Raw genomic sequence first — 17,282 nt, forward strand, 5'->3', positions numbered from 1 at the left:
AAGTAACAGTAAATGTTAACTATAGGTAATATCATCTGTTAGCACAACCTAATGTCAAGTTACATCAACTTCAAAGTGTTCAAGCAGTATTTTTCTCCGAAACAAGTGGAAGATGAAAGTATGTGGGTTGGTATTAATGTTGAACCTGTTCACAAGCCAATAAAACTAATCAGATCAGTTACAGTTTCTTCATCCATGCACTGTGGGACCAAATGCCTGACACTTTTTGTCCCTTTTAAAGCCATGAAACAAGCTGGTGAAATCCACATGAGAAACGTTAGGCGTTTGGCAGGTGGTGTTTTAGCCTTTTTGTTTTATAAGTTTTAAGGCTGCTAGTTGCACTCTTACATAAGTAGCAACCCAGGAATTTAAATGATTATACAAATTAATCAACACGAACAACTTCTAAAGTACATATACAGTATTCCCCTTCTATTAGAAAAAGACAGGATTTTCAGACCCACAGATAAATTATTGGGGGTTTTATACTCCTGTAGGAAAAGTGCATATCAATGTACATGTGTTACTATTAAATTATCAAAATCCCTGATATCCAGAAACAAGCTTTAATTATTAGTATCATATTTTTATGCAGACAGTAATCCCTCATTTATTGCAGGAGATGCGTTCCAGAACCAACCTCGACAACCGAAAATAGAAATGGTATATTTATTTATACACTATAATAAGGCATTACAAATCCTCCCCCATACTTTTACGCTACATAAACCTTTCCCATTTCTTTAATAACCATTCCCACACTGTTGCTTACAATTGTGAGTAGGCGCATAGCGTCTCAAGCAAGCGATGCTAGTTCTCGTTTCAGAGTAAATACATGCACTATTTACTGTAATTCATATTAATTTTATTATTTATAATATTTCTTTATTGTTAGAATTAATATTAGTAATACACGTTGGGCTTTTTTCATCTAAAATTCATAAAATATATGTCACTGATCAAATTTCGCAGAAAATCCGCGAAAAAGCGAAGATCCGCGAGTCATTTTTCCCATTAATTTCTTTAAAAAATCTGCGAAATACAGCTTTCATCTAAAAAGATAAAATTATTTCAAGTTTACATGAACATACTTTTATGTTGAAGAAATTAATGTCATAATCTCGAGATGACCCTAAAATATTACAAGTCCCTGGTATTGGCAATTTACCTTGAAAGGTTTGTTTAACGCCATTATGCCACCAAAATCCTTCACTCTCCGATTCCAAACGCGAGCGACAAATTAACAGTTTAAAGTTTCCACTCGCAAACACATTCGTTTCCAGTCCTTTCAAATTCACCCAATCAAATACAAACGTTTGTATCACGTGACACAGATTTCGGTCATGACCCCCCTCCGTCGCTTTTCTGTTCGATAAAAAAAAAAACTAATAATAAAACAAAAAAATGAGATAAGAAACCATACCACCCATTTAAGACCACTCGCGTCCGCCTTTGCCATCTTCGTGTGGGTGATTTTCGCTATACGTCTGCAGAGACAATGATTAAACAAATCGGAATTAAACGAAAGAAAGTATCCAACATCACAGTCCAGCTAACCGAATCCTAGCATTCATTCTTGCCGACCGGCTGAGAAAAACGGTTTTCGAAATAAATAAAACAGAAAATTGTCTGTATACCTCAGAAGGAATATTTTGATGTTTTTAACGAATGAAGACAGTTTTCTTCTGAGCGCTTGGTATGATCCCTGCAAATAAAACCTTTGATCACTGATCTCAATAGCATTTTGTAGACCTCAATTCAATGCGCGGCGCCATCGTTTTTCCTTCGTATTGAAGAACAATGATGATTGGCTAAATTTTGGGAGACTGTCCTATCAAATTGGTTGTTACGATTCTCCTAGCCTTTCTTCATTTCTGGACTTGAGAGTCTCGAGGCATTAGATTTAATTGTAGAAATGGTAGTGTGCATATAAACTCAGCGCAGGATGGCAGGATCTGCCTTAAAACGATTAATGGCAGAATACAAACGTAAGGAATACCAGTTTTTTAACCGTTCATTTAGCTTGTCAAGAATAGTCAAGGCTTAAAATGATAAAGCTGCTCGATCGTTTCTTCAAAACCAAGAACCAACATAAACCGAACCCCCACCTCCCCTCTTAGACGTTGAAGCCCACATTTAATTGCAGACGAGATTAATAATTAATAGTAAACGAGGGAAAGCCTTTCTTAGGGCATATTTCTGATTTTTTTTTTTTTTTTTAGAGAATGAGCTGTTATGCAATTTCTACAATTTTGAGTAACTCCATTTTTGTTTTACACCAATCTTCCTTTTAAAAATATTCTTGCTAATGCTGCAGTGGATAGCAATGACGTAAAAAAAAAAAATGATTATCGATTAAGTATTGGTAGGTATTGATATCGTCGTGTATATCAAAGTGCGCAAACACCGTTTAATACCCCACTCCTTATCATTCTCCTTTAACTGTGCATGTGTGGGGAGAACGGGTTGGATGTGCGTGCTTAAATTCTCCTGTTGATACCTAAGAACTTGTATGAAGATGTATGTCAGAATCTAGTCCTCAGTAGATCCATTTTTGAAAGGGAAAATGGAACAAAATTACATAAATTTTGCAATATACAAATTATAAATGATAATTATAAATCAAAATAATTTTTGCTTGGGAGGTGGATCCATCTCATTAATTATTGTCACTGCTTGATATGGACTGTATTTTATTCACTTGATCTTGACCTACTTCTCCAACATCTTGTTACCTTTGGTCTCTCTGGTACTGTTTTGAATGGGTTCCGGTTCTACCTGATTGATCGCACCTTGTTTGAGGCAGTTGTAGGCATTGGCTGCTTCTTCGAAGTACTGCGATCAAGGCTCTGTTCTTGGGCTTTGCTTATTCCCCGTGTACATCTAAAAACAGTCCCTTAATTACCACTTGTGCCTTCTACCTTCTACATTTAAACTGAAATGTATGCCATCTTCTGCTTTTTGTAAAAAATTTCTCTGCAGTGAACCACTTTCTTTCCCAGACTGTCAGGAATCTTCTTGTCATTGATACAGCATTATCTCTTGAATCTCAAATCAGTGCAATCTGTAAGCCCATCTTTTATGAGGTTGACAATGACAGTGCTTTATCCTTCTGGGAAAAAAAATTCAAAACCACCAGAACTCAGTTACAGTGTCAATCACACCTCAACTCCATGTTGTCTATGCCTTCACACACATACAAATTCTATACTCCCTAACGTAGCACAACTTTTGCAGCCCTATGCTTCTCAAAGGATCATCATCTAAAGCACTCAGGATGAATAAATCTGCAGTTGAAAGTTTTCCAGTGCTTCATCATGCTTAACTAATTGAAGGGATGGAAATTGGCTATCTAGTGCATATTGAAAATCACTTGGACTAGATTTTTCGTGTCCTCTTTATTTTGCACTTGTAACCAATAATCAATTTTTTTTGCACATTTTGGAGAAAATCCACAGATCCATTGTAAAATATAACTTAATTGTTAACAGATTTTACTTTTTGTAAATAGACTGATTCTTTTTTTCAGAATTGACACTCAATCCACCAGAAGGAATAATTGCAGGTCCAATAAGTGAAGACAACTTTTTTGAATGGGAGGCATATATAATGTAAGATTTTATCTTTAAGGTAAATATAATAATTGAATGATAACAAAATAAGATCAATAAAATATTTTAATCACTATTTGTTTTATAGCTGTAGCTGTAAATAATGCAATTTTTTTAAGGCCGTGCTTTTTTCCCTTGTTGCTAATACAATAGATAGCAGCAAATAACAAAAATAACCCTAAATAAAATGGATTCCAAAGTTTGCAATCAACAATTTTTTCTTCAACTCCAAAACTGAAGGGGTCCAAAAGACACAGTGTTTGATGGAGGAGTTTTTCCAGCAAGGCTTACATTTCCTCCAGACTATCCACTTAGTCCACCTAAAATGAGATTCACATGTGAGCTCTTTCATCCAAATAGTAAGTATATTTCTTCATTTTGAAGCAACAGACATAAGACTAATAACACCAATATCATATGCATGCACACACACACACAGGGTTCAAATGCCTTGAATAGACCCTGGAAATGCCTTCATTTTTCTTGTTTTCAAAGATTAAAGGTGGCCTGTTTAAGGGCACTTCTGAAATGTTTTTTTCAAAGGAATATTATAAATTATTTGGGTGTTTATGCTTCTTGTGACATAGACACGCATCTTGTGCTGTAAGCTTATATATAAAGACCGTGGTATTTTAAGGAATTTACTGTTTTGTAAAGGATGTGATAATTGTCATGCGAGACAGGGATATTTTATTCATCAAAAGGAAGGTATAAAAGCATATAAAATTATTATTATTTCACCAACATCTATGATGTAATGAAGATGGCAGCATGAATGCTGTTGCAGTACTGGAGGTGGGGGTAGGGGAATACATTAAATACTTTTACTGATTTTGATTGTCCTTTTAATTTCACATGGCTAATAAAATGTTTGTTTTCCAGTATATCCAGATGGACGAGTTTGTATTTCTATTCTTCACACACCTGGTGATGATCCCATGGGTTATGAAACCAGTGCTGAAAGGTGGAGTCCTGTGCAGAGTGTGGAGAAGATTTTGCTGTCTGTTGTTAGCATGCTTGCAGGTTAGTCTTGAGCATCACCTGCTGTTGGTTTAGACCAGGGATAGGGAGCGATTTTTCAGCCAAGGGTTATTTGGATGTTTGTAACATCATTTGAAGGCTATACAAAATTATCAACTTAAAAAATTAGCAAACTATATTAGTCAGGCTATATGTTCATCACAGTATGTTAACACTTGCAACGTGTACACTCTCAGCCGGCCTGGTACTGACTTTCCTCCAAGTCACCACAATACAGGTTGTCGGCAGATGAAAAGAAGCATGTTTCTGTCCCTTTATGTACTCATATTTGTCCCTCTCTTTCCCATGATGGATATTCCTCTGATGTTCTTCAAATTTTGCTTTGTTATTATGATTCATTTAATGTAAAACTGTGACCATGAAAAAAGCTCCTCGATATATTGAATTTGGAGTGGTTGCATTTGCTGGGCCAAACCAAATGACTTTATGAGCCTCATATGGTTCGCAGGCTGAATATTCCCCACCCCTGGTTTAGACAAAAGGTTATATGATGACTGAAAAAAGACAGTGGGTAAGAAATGTCCTGGCTCATACACTTAATTTTGTATAGTAGTCCTTACATGAAATACGTTTGGTGATATCTGTTTAGAAGTGTATGGCATGTAGGGAACATGTGAAAGAGTGCCACATATTTGCACAATACTCTTGTGCAAAAGTTAAATGGTGTGGAATGGTTATCAGAAAGTCTTTGATTTGATAGTTTTGCATAAGTGTGGCAATCAGCACAACATCTGTGGTGAATTGTTATTGTTTTGGAGTTCTTCATGTAATATTCAGAGTACAGTCTGATAATCTATTGTTAAAATACCACTCCAGATTCCAAATTTTGTCCTGCTATTGTTCTTTTCTGATCTTAGTAATCAAGTGTCTCATGCTTTCCACTTTTAGCCTACATCGTGTCTAAATTCCAAGGGAGAAAGTAAAGGGAAGGAAATATGATAACCTGATAGTCAATGGTTACTGAATTGTAACTGTTCACAGTACCTAACATACAGCATTTTAATTGCTGCTGCTTTAGAGAAAAATTATCTTTAGCAACTGTGTTTTTAGTGAACTCATTGTTTATACATGTATCATGATAACTTCTCCTCCATCCTTACTGTCAAATGGAAAAATGTCTACCTCTTTGCTGTTTATTTTCAGAACCTAATGATGAGAGTGCCGCAAATGTTGATGCAGCCAAAAAGTGGCGTGAAGACAGAAGGCAGTTCGAAGAGATAGCTGCTGCTACTGTTAAGAAGTCTTTGGGATTATGAAAAGACAAAAAGATGGGAAACTTATTCTGTTTGATTTTTAAAAAAACTTTTGTTTCCTTCTGTGAAGTCTTATCAGTGTAGTTTTTAAGCTGACATCTCCATTAAAATAAAAACATACCCTGTTAAGCAGTTTTAATTATGAAGGAAAGCTAAAGATATGTTTGATTGTGTGCTATTATGGCATCCTATGATTCATAGTGTAATATAATTCTGTTAACTGCAAGATCATTATTGTATACTGATATACAGCATGGAAGCTATTTTACATAAATTTTGGTTCTCATTATTTTAAACATTTTTCAAATTATTGCTTCAGATTTTCTTAACCTGATAACAAATGTTATTTATCTTTTGTTGAAAAGAGACCTGAAGCCCTTGTCACCCTAGGAATATTTTCAGGAATTCAATTTTGGTTGAATAAATTAATGCACTATATTTCATACATGTAATGTTGATATGTGCAATAAACAAATCATTCGAAGATTATTGTTGTTCTGTCCTTTTCCAGTCCAGATATCTGTATTATAAAGAAAAGCGAACTACAACATGGCTCTTTTCACCAGTAAAATGCTATTTAAAAGAGTAACTGGTTTATTACATTGTGTACAATGTAAGGTGGCATAGCAAATTGAGTTCTACTTAAAGTATCTTGGAAGAGTAGCATATTTATGCAGCCTCTTCATTGGGGTTCTGCAGAATTATATGAACTCTCCTGTTGATTATCTTTGAAAGGATGGGCAGCTTAGTTCATTCGCTACTAGTACTCAGTGGCATAGGAAGATGCTTGGCTTTGGGTGAGGGCAAATTACGTCTGCCCCATGGTTGAATGCATGGAAAAGTTTTAATTGGAAGTAAAAGCGTGCATAGACTAACTAAACATGTCGGTCAATAGGTTTTAAGCATGACTTTTATCACACTGAATCACCAGTCTTCGTGTGCGCTTTATCATTATAGTCATTATGATTAAAAGGGAGATCATCAACGCTCATACAATTAAACGTCATGATTTATACACGCTCGCGCGCACACACTGCTTATCACCAAGAACAGTGTGTCAGTTACAGAAAAAAAGAACATTAATCCACAGATATCATCAGAGAACTAATAAGTATATTTATTTTTTGAAGTATATGATCCTAATTATTAGACTAATGATCGTACCATCTCGATAATTTATTAATTCACACAAACACCGAACGTCTCTTTCTCGTCCGCTTTAAAAAAAAAAAGCAATTGAAAGTATTTTTGAAGATTCTTATCTTTATTACATTGAGTAATAGCCATTTAATCTTGCCGTGCTTTAAATGCCACTTTGACACGTAAATAGCGTGCATGCGCAACCCAATGGGTGCGGTTACTCAATGTGTGATGAATCGTGTTCTCTTTTCTCTGGCGCTGTGGTGGAGATTATTTCAATTTATAGTTTCATTGGCCTCAACGAAGATAGCCGGATTACCCAATGGTCGTGTGCGTACCGATGGTAGAAGAAACTAAATCATTGACGGCGAACAGCTGGTAGTTTTCGGACTCGTGAACTGTGTCGCGTGAGATTGCGTGGGAAGTGTTGCTTCAAAACTTGGATGGCACGGCACGTCGATATGTGATGTGATTTACATGCCCTGTGCTCATTTCTTTCGATTTGGAACAACAAAATGTGTGTTAAAAGATTTTGTACACAACAGTTGGAACGATCAGGCGAATCGTAGCCCATTTCCCTAGAAAGATGACGAGGAAAACGTGGTTTTTTCAATACCCTATTGCTGTCTACCGGCGGGAGTAAAATCAGATAACGGAACACTACAAACATACGCGAGGAGCTTTTGTGAGGGAGAATGCCATGTGTATTTATAGTTCTTAATTTCAAAAGGACGAAGTAGTTTAGTTTCTAGTATTCTCAAGATCTTCGTCTCCCAACAAATACAGAAAACAATGGCAAGTTTGGATATACTTTGAGAATCCTGTGAGGAAATGTGGGTGCTTTGAATTCGGGAGTTGTCATACAGTGTCCCGTCTTGCAAAATAAAAATAGCTGACCACGTCATACATACCAGCGTCCGTGGAAACGTCATAGAATGGTGACTGCTTCTTTGGTGGTGCTACCTTCCCCCGAATGTTGACAACATTATCATAAGGTGAGTCACGGAAGTGAATGTTGTGGTCATCACATGATTCACAGTTTGTGACCTACTTTGAGTTATTTTTGCCCGACTGTCTCATACAGACAAGCTAATTCTGGTCCCTTTTTTTTCCCATCGCTTATGGATCAAGGCTGACTCAACTGTCTTTGCGTAAACGGCATTTGTAGCTATTATATGGCATGCATGGTAGTTAAAGTTACATCACAAGCAGGTTTTACTTTTGTGTTTCATTAATTTCTGTGAACAGAAGCGAGTTTCATTTTTGGAAGTACAGATCGATCGACCTACCATATATATATATACTAGCTGTCATATCTCTCTGATAAAGGACTCAACAAAACTGTGTTTTACTTAAATAAACCGCGCAAACATACTTCTGTCATAAGAAGACTGAAGTTATTGTCATACATTGATCTAAAGAGACTTTTATATGGGAATCTCTATACATTGATGACATGGCATTGCGTGTGTGGCGGGGGGGGGGGGGCATTTTCATGTCTGCATGATTATGGGAATGTATATATATACACGTCTGTCATTTATCAGTGAATCTGAGAACATGCAGCTTTCATTTAGCCTCTGGCTACATTTACTTGCTCATTATGTTTGAGGGCTATGTTTAAAGTTCTGCATGGCAAGTGCAAGCAGTGAATTAAAAAAGATAGTTAAATTCCCATTCATGGATTAAATACAGTGCAGTAACATTTAGAAAACAAAATTGTGTGTCCTCTGTTATTTTGTGAAATTCAAAATTGGTCTACTGCTAATAATAGTAGGAATGAGAAATAGGGGATCGGTAAATCACACAATAATATTATTAGTAATGTGCCAGGGAAACTTTTATATTGAAGATGTCAGTGATTGATTGACAGATAAAGTGGTAATCTGAGCTGCAAGATAGATGGGAAAATATAAAGGAAAAAACAAATAGCTTAAAACTTGTCTCTGTGCTCATAAGCTGACCATCATTACCATCACTAACACCATACCTCTCACAAAACAAGATAATGTTTGTAATGTGATAAGTAATACCAGCCATGTAAGTAACTTTGAATTACTGTGGCAGTGTTACACTGATTTGTTGTTGTTATATATATATTGCTGTATCATGAATAAGTTTGAAAAGATCTTGACATTTTGTAACAAACAAACAAAAAAGAGATTTTAAGTGACCTTTTCTCTCTCTCAGTTCCTTCACCTTTTTTGTACTTTGTAAAGAGTTATATCTCAAGAACTGGGCCAGTGCAAGGGAGGTGGGGGGAGGGAGAGATATTCTTGCTCCCTCATAATCTTTAAATCAGAAAGTAATATAAATAGACAGCTAGCACACAATGTTCTTAGGGAAATTTATCAGGGCCAGCTTTTTGTTAGAATAGTGACCTATTTCCTCTCCCTCACAGCCATGGGTTGACTGTGGGAAGATTGCTGTGCTACACAGGTATCAAACCAGCACACCAGTCCTCTAACCACTCTGCTATCCACTTCCCCAACGGTGCACTGAAACTACTTTTGTAAAAGAATTAAATTAAGCATATATGAATTAAGGTGCAATTAGACAAAAGATAATTATGCTCAAATGTGGGGTTTGATTTTGCAAGGGTAGTATCATTATTCTAATTTTTTAATTCAGTCTGTTCACGAATACTATTGATATACTCTTGATCTTTTGGGAGTGCACTGATTGGTTTAAAAGCTTCATCAATGCTTTACAAGCTGTTGCTGCAGCCTTTTCCATCTAGTTTCTTTGAAAAGGGCAAACTCTTTCCCTCTTTGCTTTTTTGTTTGAATAGTCTTATCATATGTAAATAATGAGGAAACACCAGTTTCCATCGTCTTTTTATTAGAGCTATGGCAATCAGAGGGAGGGAAGGATTAGGTGGCTGCCCAAGGTGCCACAAAGAGAAGTGCAAAATTTTGCTTTTTAAAAAAAACCTGGTTGTTGTATAAATAAAATGCTTATTAAAAGACTTTATTATTTGATTAAGATAAAGCAGTGGTGCCCAACCTTTTCTCACTCGAGGGCCGCACTCGACATGATATAAAATCTTGTTGTCCAGAACATGGTGGTTTTGCCAGAATGAAATAAAATCATGTTGTCTCTGGTTAAAATGAGCAGGCTGGATGGCACCTTTGCGGCACCCCTGATCGAGCTAGTTTCATTTTTATTAAGAGTATTTATTAGCTTATCCCTCTTGTTTTTCTGCTACAAAATGATCAAGTATTTTGACTTATGGTGACTGGGGGGCATGTTTACTTTTCTTGCCCAAGCACCGCAAATTCTCACTAGTACATAATAGTATATAGTGTTAACCTCTTTTCAAGGCAGAGTGTACATTTGTTGTCATATCATTAGAGTACCAGTTATATTGTTCAGATATTATTGCTAAAGAAACTGTGGTCATCATCAAAGAGTTATAAATTGCTATAGCCAGATTTTAATGATATTTATAGGTTGTACATTAAGATACATTGCAAGCTCATCTAGCAGCTTAACTACAAATCTAATATGCTTATGATATTTAAATTGAAGCTTGGTAACTTAGTGTATTCCTTAACATTTGAAGTGCTTATTGTATAGTCCTAGTGTCTTTTTTCAGGTTTCCAGGTTTTGACTTGGTAATTCAAATTTATATATTCATTGCACATAGCTCTAGTCAGTTGGCTTTACACTGTTTGTGCATTTGTGAATTAATAATTTTTCTTCATGTTTTGAGATTTTTAAAGTACTCATGATATTTAATGTATTGGTCAAATCTAAACATTTTTAAGTAACAGTTTCATGTGCTTATAATCAGGTGAAGGTAGAACTAAGGCCGTCCCTTATCTGAACATCCAATCAAAAATGGATTGAAACAGCGATGCCGATAGGAAAGTAAGAAACGAGCTGGGCTAACATGCTTCTGCATGGCAGCAATAGTTGAAATCCGATATGTTTTAGCATATTAAACAACGGTCTGAGTGGAGAGAACGCCTCAGAGAAAGAGAGAGGTTGCCCCGGGGGCACCTGTCGAGACAAGAGACCGGTGGTGTGAGGGTCAGGTAGGATTGCCAACAGGAAATGGTTTAAATAAGAAAGACTGTCGTACAAAGAGACACAACACACAGTAGCAGTTTTCGGCGCTGACATCACTCGTAGGAGCTTAGAGAAGGGGAGGTATAACGAGAGAAAGGAAGCGGGGATTGTGTGTTGAGGGGAGTTGGGGGTGAGACCAGCATGGGTGGGTGGGAAGAAGTTTGGGGCTGCGTGAACCTCGCGTTTGTATGATAGGTTGATCAGACAGGCGTGAGTTGTGGGACACCGCATAGGTATGGTACTGGCCGAGTGACACGTCCGTGAGTCAGATGATGAAAATCTTCAAAGGGGGCAGTCCGCAGTTAGATAATTGTGTCAAATATTCGTTGTCGATGTGGCAGATTCCTGTTTGTTAATGCAACTGTAGTACTTGTACGACCAGAAAGCTTTGAGTAATGTTAGTGTTAATCATGTATGTCTAAACATACGTCAGCAACACAAGCACAAGTTACAGGTGTATGTATAAAATATAAATGTCGACGTTGATTCGTGGACTATATTTAACAACCAGGCCCGGTCCGAAGTGAAGGATCTACATTCTAGAATTAAAACTTATCTACTCTTTTACTCATTATGGTCTACAGTTTGACCAACGGTTGATTGCTTTGGCGGGAAAGTGCTTCCACCTAGCGGCGATTTTGAGGAGAGGGGGGTTGGGAGGAGGAGGAGGAATCCGGAGTACCCGGAAGGGAAAAAAAAAACAAAAACCAACCCTGACCTCCGAACAGGCGTCACATACAGAGAGTCCCGAGACGAGATTTGAACCCTATGTCTCTCACTGTAATAATGACACAAGAGCGTCTTTTAAACTCTACCGGGCGCCACAGACGCAAGCAGGAGATGGAGACATAGCACGGCGACGGGGAATCCCCAAGGTCGCCGTTGTCACAACCATCAGCTCACACACACACACCTTGCTCCTATATGTTTCCGGTCGGCCACTGTTGGTTTTCTGCGGGGTCTGACTCATCAGGTCAACGGAAACGTTGCGGGCGCACAGGTAGCTCGTAAGGGGAAGTAGGGGGGACATCAACTGACAGTATGACAGTACGTCCTCCACAACCGTCGCGGATGGAACCACTTCTTCTGCACTCTGTAAGTAACAGATATAGGTGATAAGCAATTCAAGTTTCCGATTTTACACATTTATTATTATTCAAAAGTTAAAACAACTTTTTTTGAGGGCATTCAGGCCCCAAAGTCGCATTTCTTCCTAACAATTAAATCAGTTGAAAATAAAACAATAACTTCTGCTGTTTATTATTAAGTAATATGTCCTAGACGTGTACATAATATAGCCGAAAGAAAATTAGGACATAGGTGAAAAATGCGGCCACAGCGAGCATCGTAAACTTTTGTACAAGAACGAGTTTAGTTGCGTTAGCACACGTTCCAGGACCTCATGTGGCAACAAAAGAAGCGGGAGTTCAGACTGTTCAAATGTTTTATTATCATCCTACAGTAGACAATAAAAATACTGTTTAGAGCGTTTGTGCAAGATGTAGTATGCATGTCGCTAGACACAAGACCCAGACATTATTATACAAGAGGGAGATGGAAGGCCCTCCGGCGGTGTTTGTAGACCAGCGGAAGACGGGGACCGACATCGGCTATCCTTGGCATACGAAAACTGCGCGTGCTTACTCGTGGAAGATCCTGCTTTACCTTCTAAGTAGACTTACCATCGCAACAGCTTCAGGTTAACAGATTTAGTGTTATGTGTGGTGTGGGGGGTGTACATTGTTTCCCTCCTTAGAATATCCACTCAGATTCTCTCCCTCTCTCTTGCCCCTCCCTCCCATTTTTCAAATTTCCTTCGAAACCTATTTTACTGGAAACACTTGAGAAGAAATTTGAAACACCAGAGAACGGTACATTTGTGTTACTTGTAGACCCTTGAAGCTTGACGAGTTAGACTAGCCAGGGTTTTACAACTAAACGGACATTCCGAGCATTCGTCCCGTGTAAATCGGTTTAAACGGCCGTCCTGCCTGTTCCCCGGGATCTCCGACCTGTCCCCTTTGCAGCTATCGCGCGCTATGGCACTTGTTGAGCAGACAGATAGCCCAAAGGTTGCATCGATTTTCTCGCCTGTATCATTAAAGATGGAGTGAGTGCGCACGCTAATGCAATATGGAGCCGCTCAGTCTGCCTTGCCCCGTGCCTCGACAGCCGTTTATCTGGATCAGGGAGGGGCTGGGCTTGTTGCGAGTGTGTGTGGTGTGGTGGTGGTGGTTGTGGTGGTGGGGAGCTGGAGCTCTGCTGGCCAGAATCATGCTTTACCACTTCCCCTCCCAACAAACTCAACACAGCTCGCCGCCTCGTGCACCTTGCAACTCCACTCTGACGTCACTAATGCGATTTAGCAGCGCAAGTCTTTCGTCACAGCTGCCCAGTGGTACTATCACAGCTGCTTTTAATAATTTGGTCGCTACAGCGGCGTGCTAGCGCTTCTAACAGACACATTTTGAGCATTATATGTATTATATGCACGGCGGCCAGTGCATGCCAAGTAGCGCTCTGGATGTAGAGATGTTTTAGGCTTGATGTGTGTACCTGTCTGCTTTTGATAAATATTATTTTCGTCAGTCTGAATTCAATAATAGTAGCCGTTTGAAGATAGGTAATATTTTTCAATAATTACCATGATGTCTTCTGTCATAAATTAAAAAATTAAAATTAAAAAATATCATCATTGAATCACAAAGATTGAAGAATGAGACACGTCGTGCTATAATAGACTGAAAGCCGTGGCGGTAGATAAATTGTTTCCTGTTGATCCACTATCTAGCCGACTAAACCAGCTGTGGCCTCGTGTCACTGAGTTAATGGAGCAGTGAAAAAAAAAGTATGCATATGTATATATGTTGTACTAAATGGAGACAACTCTAACAGGCGCGAAGCAATCTTCGGATGCACACACACACCTGTTGAAAAAGTATCCCTAGGTAAAGGAAATATGAAACTTCACGTCAGGACATTAGCCTTCCAATGACAAAAAATGAAAATTCCAATCAGATTTTAGTAATTCTGGATAGATGTACCGAAGCGTACATAAATAGACTATTGATCTCTCTGCTGGATGGATTGTGCGGAGTTTGTAAGCCCACGATTCGTCTGTTTAACGATTGGGGAAAAAAATCTACCCGCCATGTTCCTATAAGTGTCAGGGCACGCCCCCGGCCCCCTTCCTCCTCCCGCAAAAATGGGTTAAACTTCCAATCGACTTGCATGCACCGCTTCGCCGTTACGACGACCGTGATGGAGATGGCGCGTGTCTTGACGGATGGTCGCTACCGAGCTTTCACACTCCGAGCCAGAAACGCGCTCAAACCTTCAGATGAAAGTCTTGCCGAAAACCACCGGTTGTACTGTCGGTAGTCGTCCAGTCTGGAATTCGTGCTGTCGAGCCTGTTATTAACTCACTTACAGGCCAGTCAAGCGGATAATCACTGTCCTGAGCACCGCAACTGTTATAGGTGCGATCGTCCTTTGGGACCCACTTATTTAGCGGAGCTCGAGCAATACGGTCACCGGGACACAGCCTTAGTAGGAATTCCAGGGCAAAATACAGTTGGCTAATAAAAAAGAGAGAAAACTCCGGCTGTAATTACTAATGAGTTAGGGAAAGTTGGTTATGCGCCATAAGCCCCCAAATTGACACTCATTTATTCTACGCCGACGCTGTGGGGATAACCCATTAAAAACGGACACAACGGCATTAGCTATCCTAATGGATCCAACTCTTGTTTACAACTGCGAGGTTAAATGTCAGCACGTGTACGGGTTGGGGTGGGGTACGTGGTGGTGGTGGAAGATATGGAACAAGTCACTGTTTGTGTTTGAAGAGAATTGTATCAAAGCTGAATTAAAGAGCCGCATCGGGATGGCAAAAAACCGTCGAGTTGGATGACACTGATAAATAATGGTCAAGACTTTTATTTACCCTGCGAGCGGGAGACCGTTAGAACAGGGGTCGGTGGCGTAGGACCGTTAGTCGATTTATCATCGGCAAACAAAGAAAACGCCTGCCCGACTGGCGAGGCTTCCCAGGGGTGATAACCCGGGCAAGACTGCCGTGTCCTGTTTTATGTGCTCACCCGAGCTGGTGGCAAGTGCGACAACGCTTCTCTGTGATCAGCAGCCATCCGTGAAGAGCGCGTGCGCACACCGCGACTTGTTTCTTGATGACCCTTCTCGTGCTGTCGAGTTTTTGCAAGTAATGAGGCCTGCAGGACCGAGGCCAGCGGTGTGCTTGCGTGCTTCATAGGAACAGTTTGTACAATGGCGGGCCCCACCCTGACCACCGCTCGTCTGCTGACACGATTGTAATTTTGCATTATTGATGACGACATTCAGCGCAGCTCAGATACTTCACTTTTCAACTCTCGCATGTTTCCGCGGCCAGGAACATAACTGACCTTCACTCCCATTCCATGTCATTTTTTTCTCTCTTACTCGTTCAAGCTTTCCTCACTGTTTGACTACGACTACCCCTTCCCCCTCCAACACTTTTTTTCCTTCTAATGACGCCGAAGGATTTAATCTACAAAATTTCATCCTTCATTGACAAGCGTTTCTCGCTGCAACTGCAGACAATAGGCAGTCAAGTCTTATGTTTGCAGTTCGATGAGTTGTCATTGATTTGCACGTGCCGGCTGACGTACTGAATTGCTAATAATAAAAGTTTAAAAATAGATTGACATTAAACAATAATGAGTGACTTAAAACAAACTGCTACATGTATTGTGAAACTACATACAACATAAAGTCCTCTCTTATTACCTGTTTATTGCATTGTCCAGACACTTGTTCAGTCATCATGTCTAGTGTAATGTTTTTAATGCCGTGTGCTTCTACGTGATGCTTCTAGATGCATAGACTTCTAAGTAATATCTCATTACAGCTTGATGTGTCGTGCAATGTTATAAACTTTATTGTGCGCATGCATTTATTGAGTCCTTGTTTAGTAAACCTGTCTTATGTTCTAGAATGAGGTCGTTAGCTACCTTGACTGTTCGCTCATTTTCCTTTTTTCAGCAGTAACTAGGAAAGACAAATCATTGGAAGGAGACTACACTGACAGTGCACAATAATATTGCTATCATCGTTTAATATAAAGATTATTATGGCCATGTTCTTCAGATTGTTGTGCTTAGTGCCTGTACATTCCAAAAGTTTTGTTTCCTTGCTGTTTTGTTACATGATTATATTAATCTGTATTTTTTCTTTTTCAGCAAAAATCAGGTCTTGCTGCCATCATCTACAATTTCCCTACATGGAAGTGAAGTCTTGCGGTATGCGAATCGTGGAGTAAAATCTTCAGTGATCTGCAAAGACATCTGAGCTCCCCGTGGTTGGGAGATGCCAGTCGTGCAGCCACTCTGAGCTCCTGTGCACAGAGTTATGCCGCCTTAGACCCGCTGACGTCACTGCTAATCTCAAACAGCGCCTCACGAAACTCTCGTTATTTTTTGAAGGTAAGCCAACGGGATTGGAGGGGACAGCATGGGGCGGGAGAATTGCATTTAATGTGTAGATCCTTTACAGTAAACGTTAAAACCTAAATAAGAAGTATTGAGATACTAAGGCAAAAAAATAAAATAAAAAAAAAAAACAAAACAAAACAAAAAAAAAACAAAAACAACAACAACTACAGCTACAAATAAACAAACAAAACCGAGCAAGCGTTATTTTAGTCATATAAACATTAGTTTTATGTTAACTTAGTTTATATATGCGTGCTGATACTAAACTACCTTTTAGCAGTTTCATTTGAGGCGATATTTAATTTTGTAGGTCGTGTGAAGGAACTGATCAGACAGGGAAAAGATGTAGACAGAAAACTCTTAATATTAACGAGAAATATCATTAAAGGCTTTTTTCGGAAGACGTGACGTGGTTTATGACTGGGTGCGATGCGAGTAAACCGACAACTAAAGGCTGAGAGCTGATGGTTTATTTTACATTTGTATTACATATCAGACTTGATTTAAAAGAAAGCTCTTTGCTGTAGCCAATAAGCTTTGAGGTAATGATGTAGTACATCTGTAGATAAACACAAAATCGAGCGGTTTTGTTGCATACCAGAATAAAGTCTTTATCCCACCCTGGCCAGGATGTTGCAGCCCGCACTCCATAGAGTACAGTTGAACTCAAGTGC

At 39.0% G+C, this 17,282-nt stretch overlaps 3 protein-coding genes across 7 annotated transcripts in view; 2 read left to right on the top strand and 1 right to left on the bottom strand.

Annotated features, from left to right (window-relative positions):
* LOC112571986 (DNA topoisomerase 2-alpha-like) overlaps positions 1-1,790 on the bottom strand; it is a 32,903-nt gene extending 31,113 nt beyond the window's left edge. For 2 of the 4 annotated variants that reach the window (XM_025251459.1, XM_025251450.1), the window contains exons 1-2: positions 1,638-1,789; positions 1,424-1,487 (exon numbers count right to left, since the gene is read on the bottom strand). In XM_025251459.1, coding sequence (XP_025107244.1) covers positions 1,424-1,459 — 36 coding nt within the window. In that variant the 5' untranslated portion in view covers positions 1,460-1,487; positions 1,638-1,789. Of the gene's footprint in view, positions 1-1,168; positions 1,307-1,423; positions 1,488-1,637 lie in introns of those variants that run through there. The other 2 variants (XM_025251468.1, XM_025251476.1) reach the window with 2 other exon arrangements.
* Positions 1,791-1,834: 44 nt separating this feature from the next.
* Positions 1,835-6,392, top strand: LOC112572111 (ubiquitin-conjugating enzyme E2 G2-like). Its single transcript, XM_025251648.1, has 5 exons — positions 1,835-1,988; positions 3,530-3,611; positions 3,852-3,970; positions 4,494-4,634; positions 5,796-6,392. Exons 1-5 carry the CDS (start codon positions 1,946-1,948, stop codon positions 5,906-5,908), a joined length of 498 nt encoding a protein of 165 aa, XP_025107433.1. The 5' UTR covers positions 1,835-1,945; the 3' UTR covers positions 5,909-6,392.
* A 741-nt stretch (positions 6,393-7,133) lies between these two features.
* Positions 7,134-17,282, top strand: part of LOC112572006 (mitogen-activated protein kinase kinase kinase 13-like) — a 57,552-nt gene continuing 47,403 nt past the window's right edge. Inside the window, exons 1-2 of one of the 2 annotated variants that reach the window (XM_025251488.1) lie at positions 7,134-8,040; positions 16,357-16,599. The gene's annotated coding sequence lies outside the window, so the exon portion shown is untranslated. Of the gene's footprint in view, positions 8,041-11,802; positions 12,215-16,356; positions 16,600-17,282 lie in introns of those variants that run through there. The other variant, XM_025251498.1, reaches the window with a different exon arrangement.

Source organism: Pomacea canaliculata, linkage group LG1 (genome assembly GCF_003073045.1).
Source record: "Pomacea canaliculata isolate SZHN2017 linkage group LG1, ASM307304v1, whole genome shotgun sequence".
NCBI classification, from domain to species: Eukaryota; Metazoa; Mollusca; class Gastropoda; order Architaenioglossa; family Ampullariidae; genus Pomacea; species Pomacea canaliculata.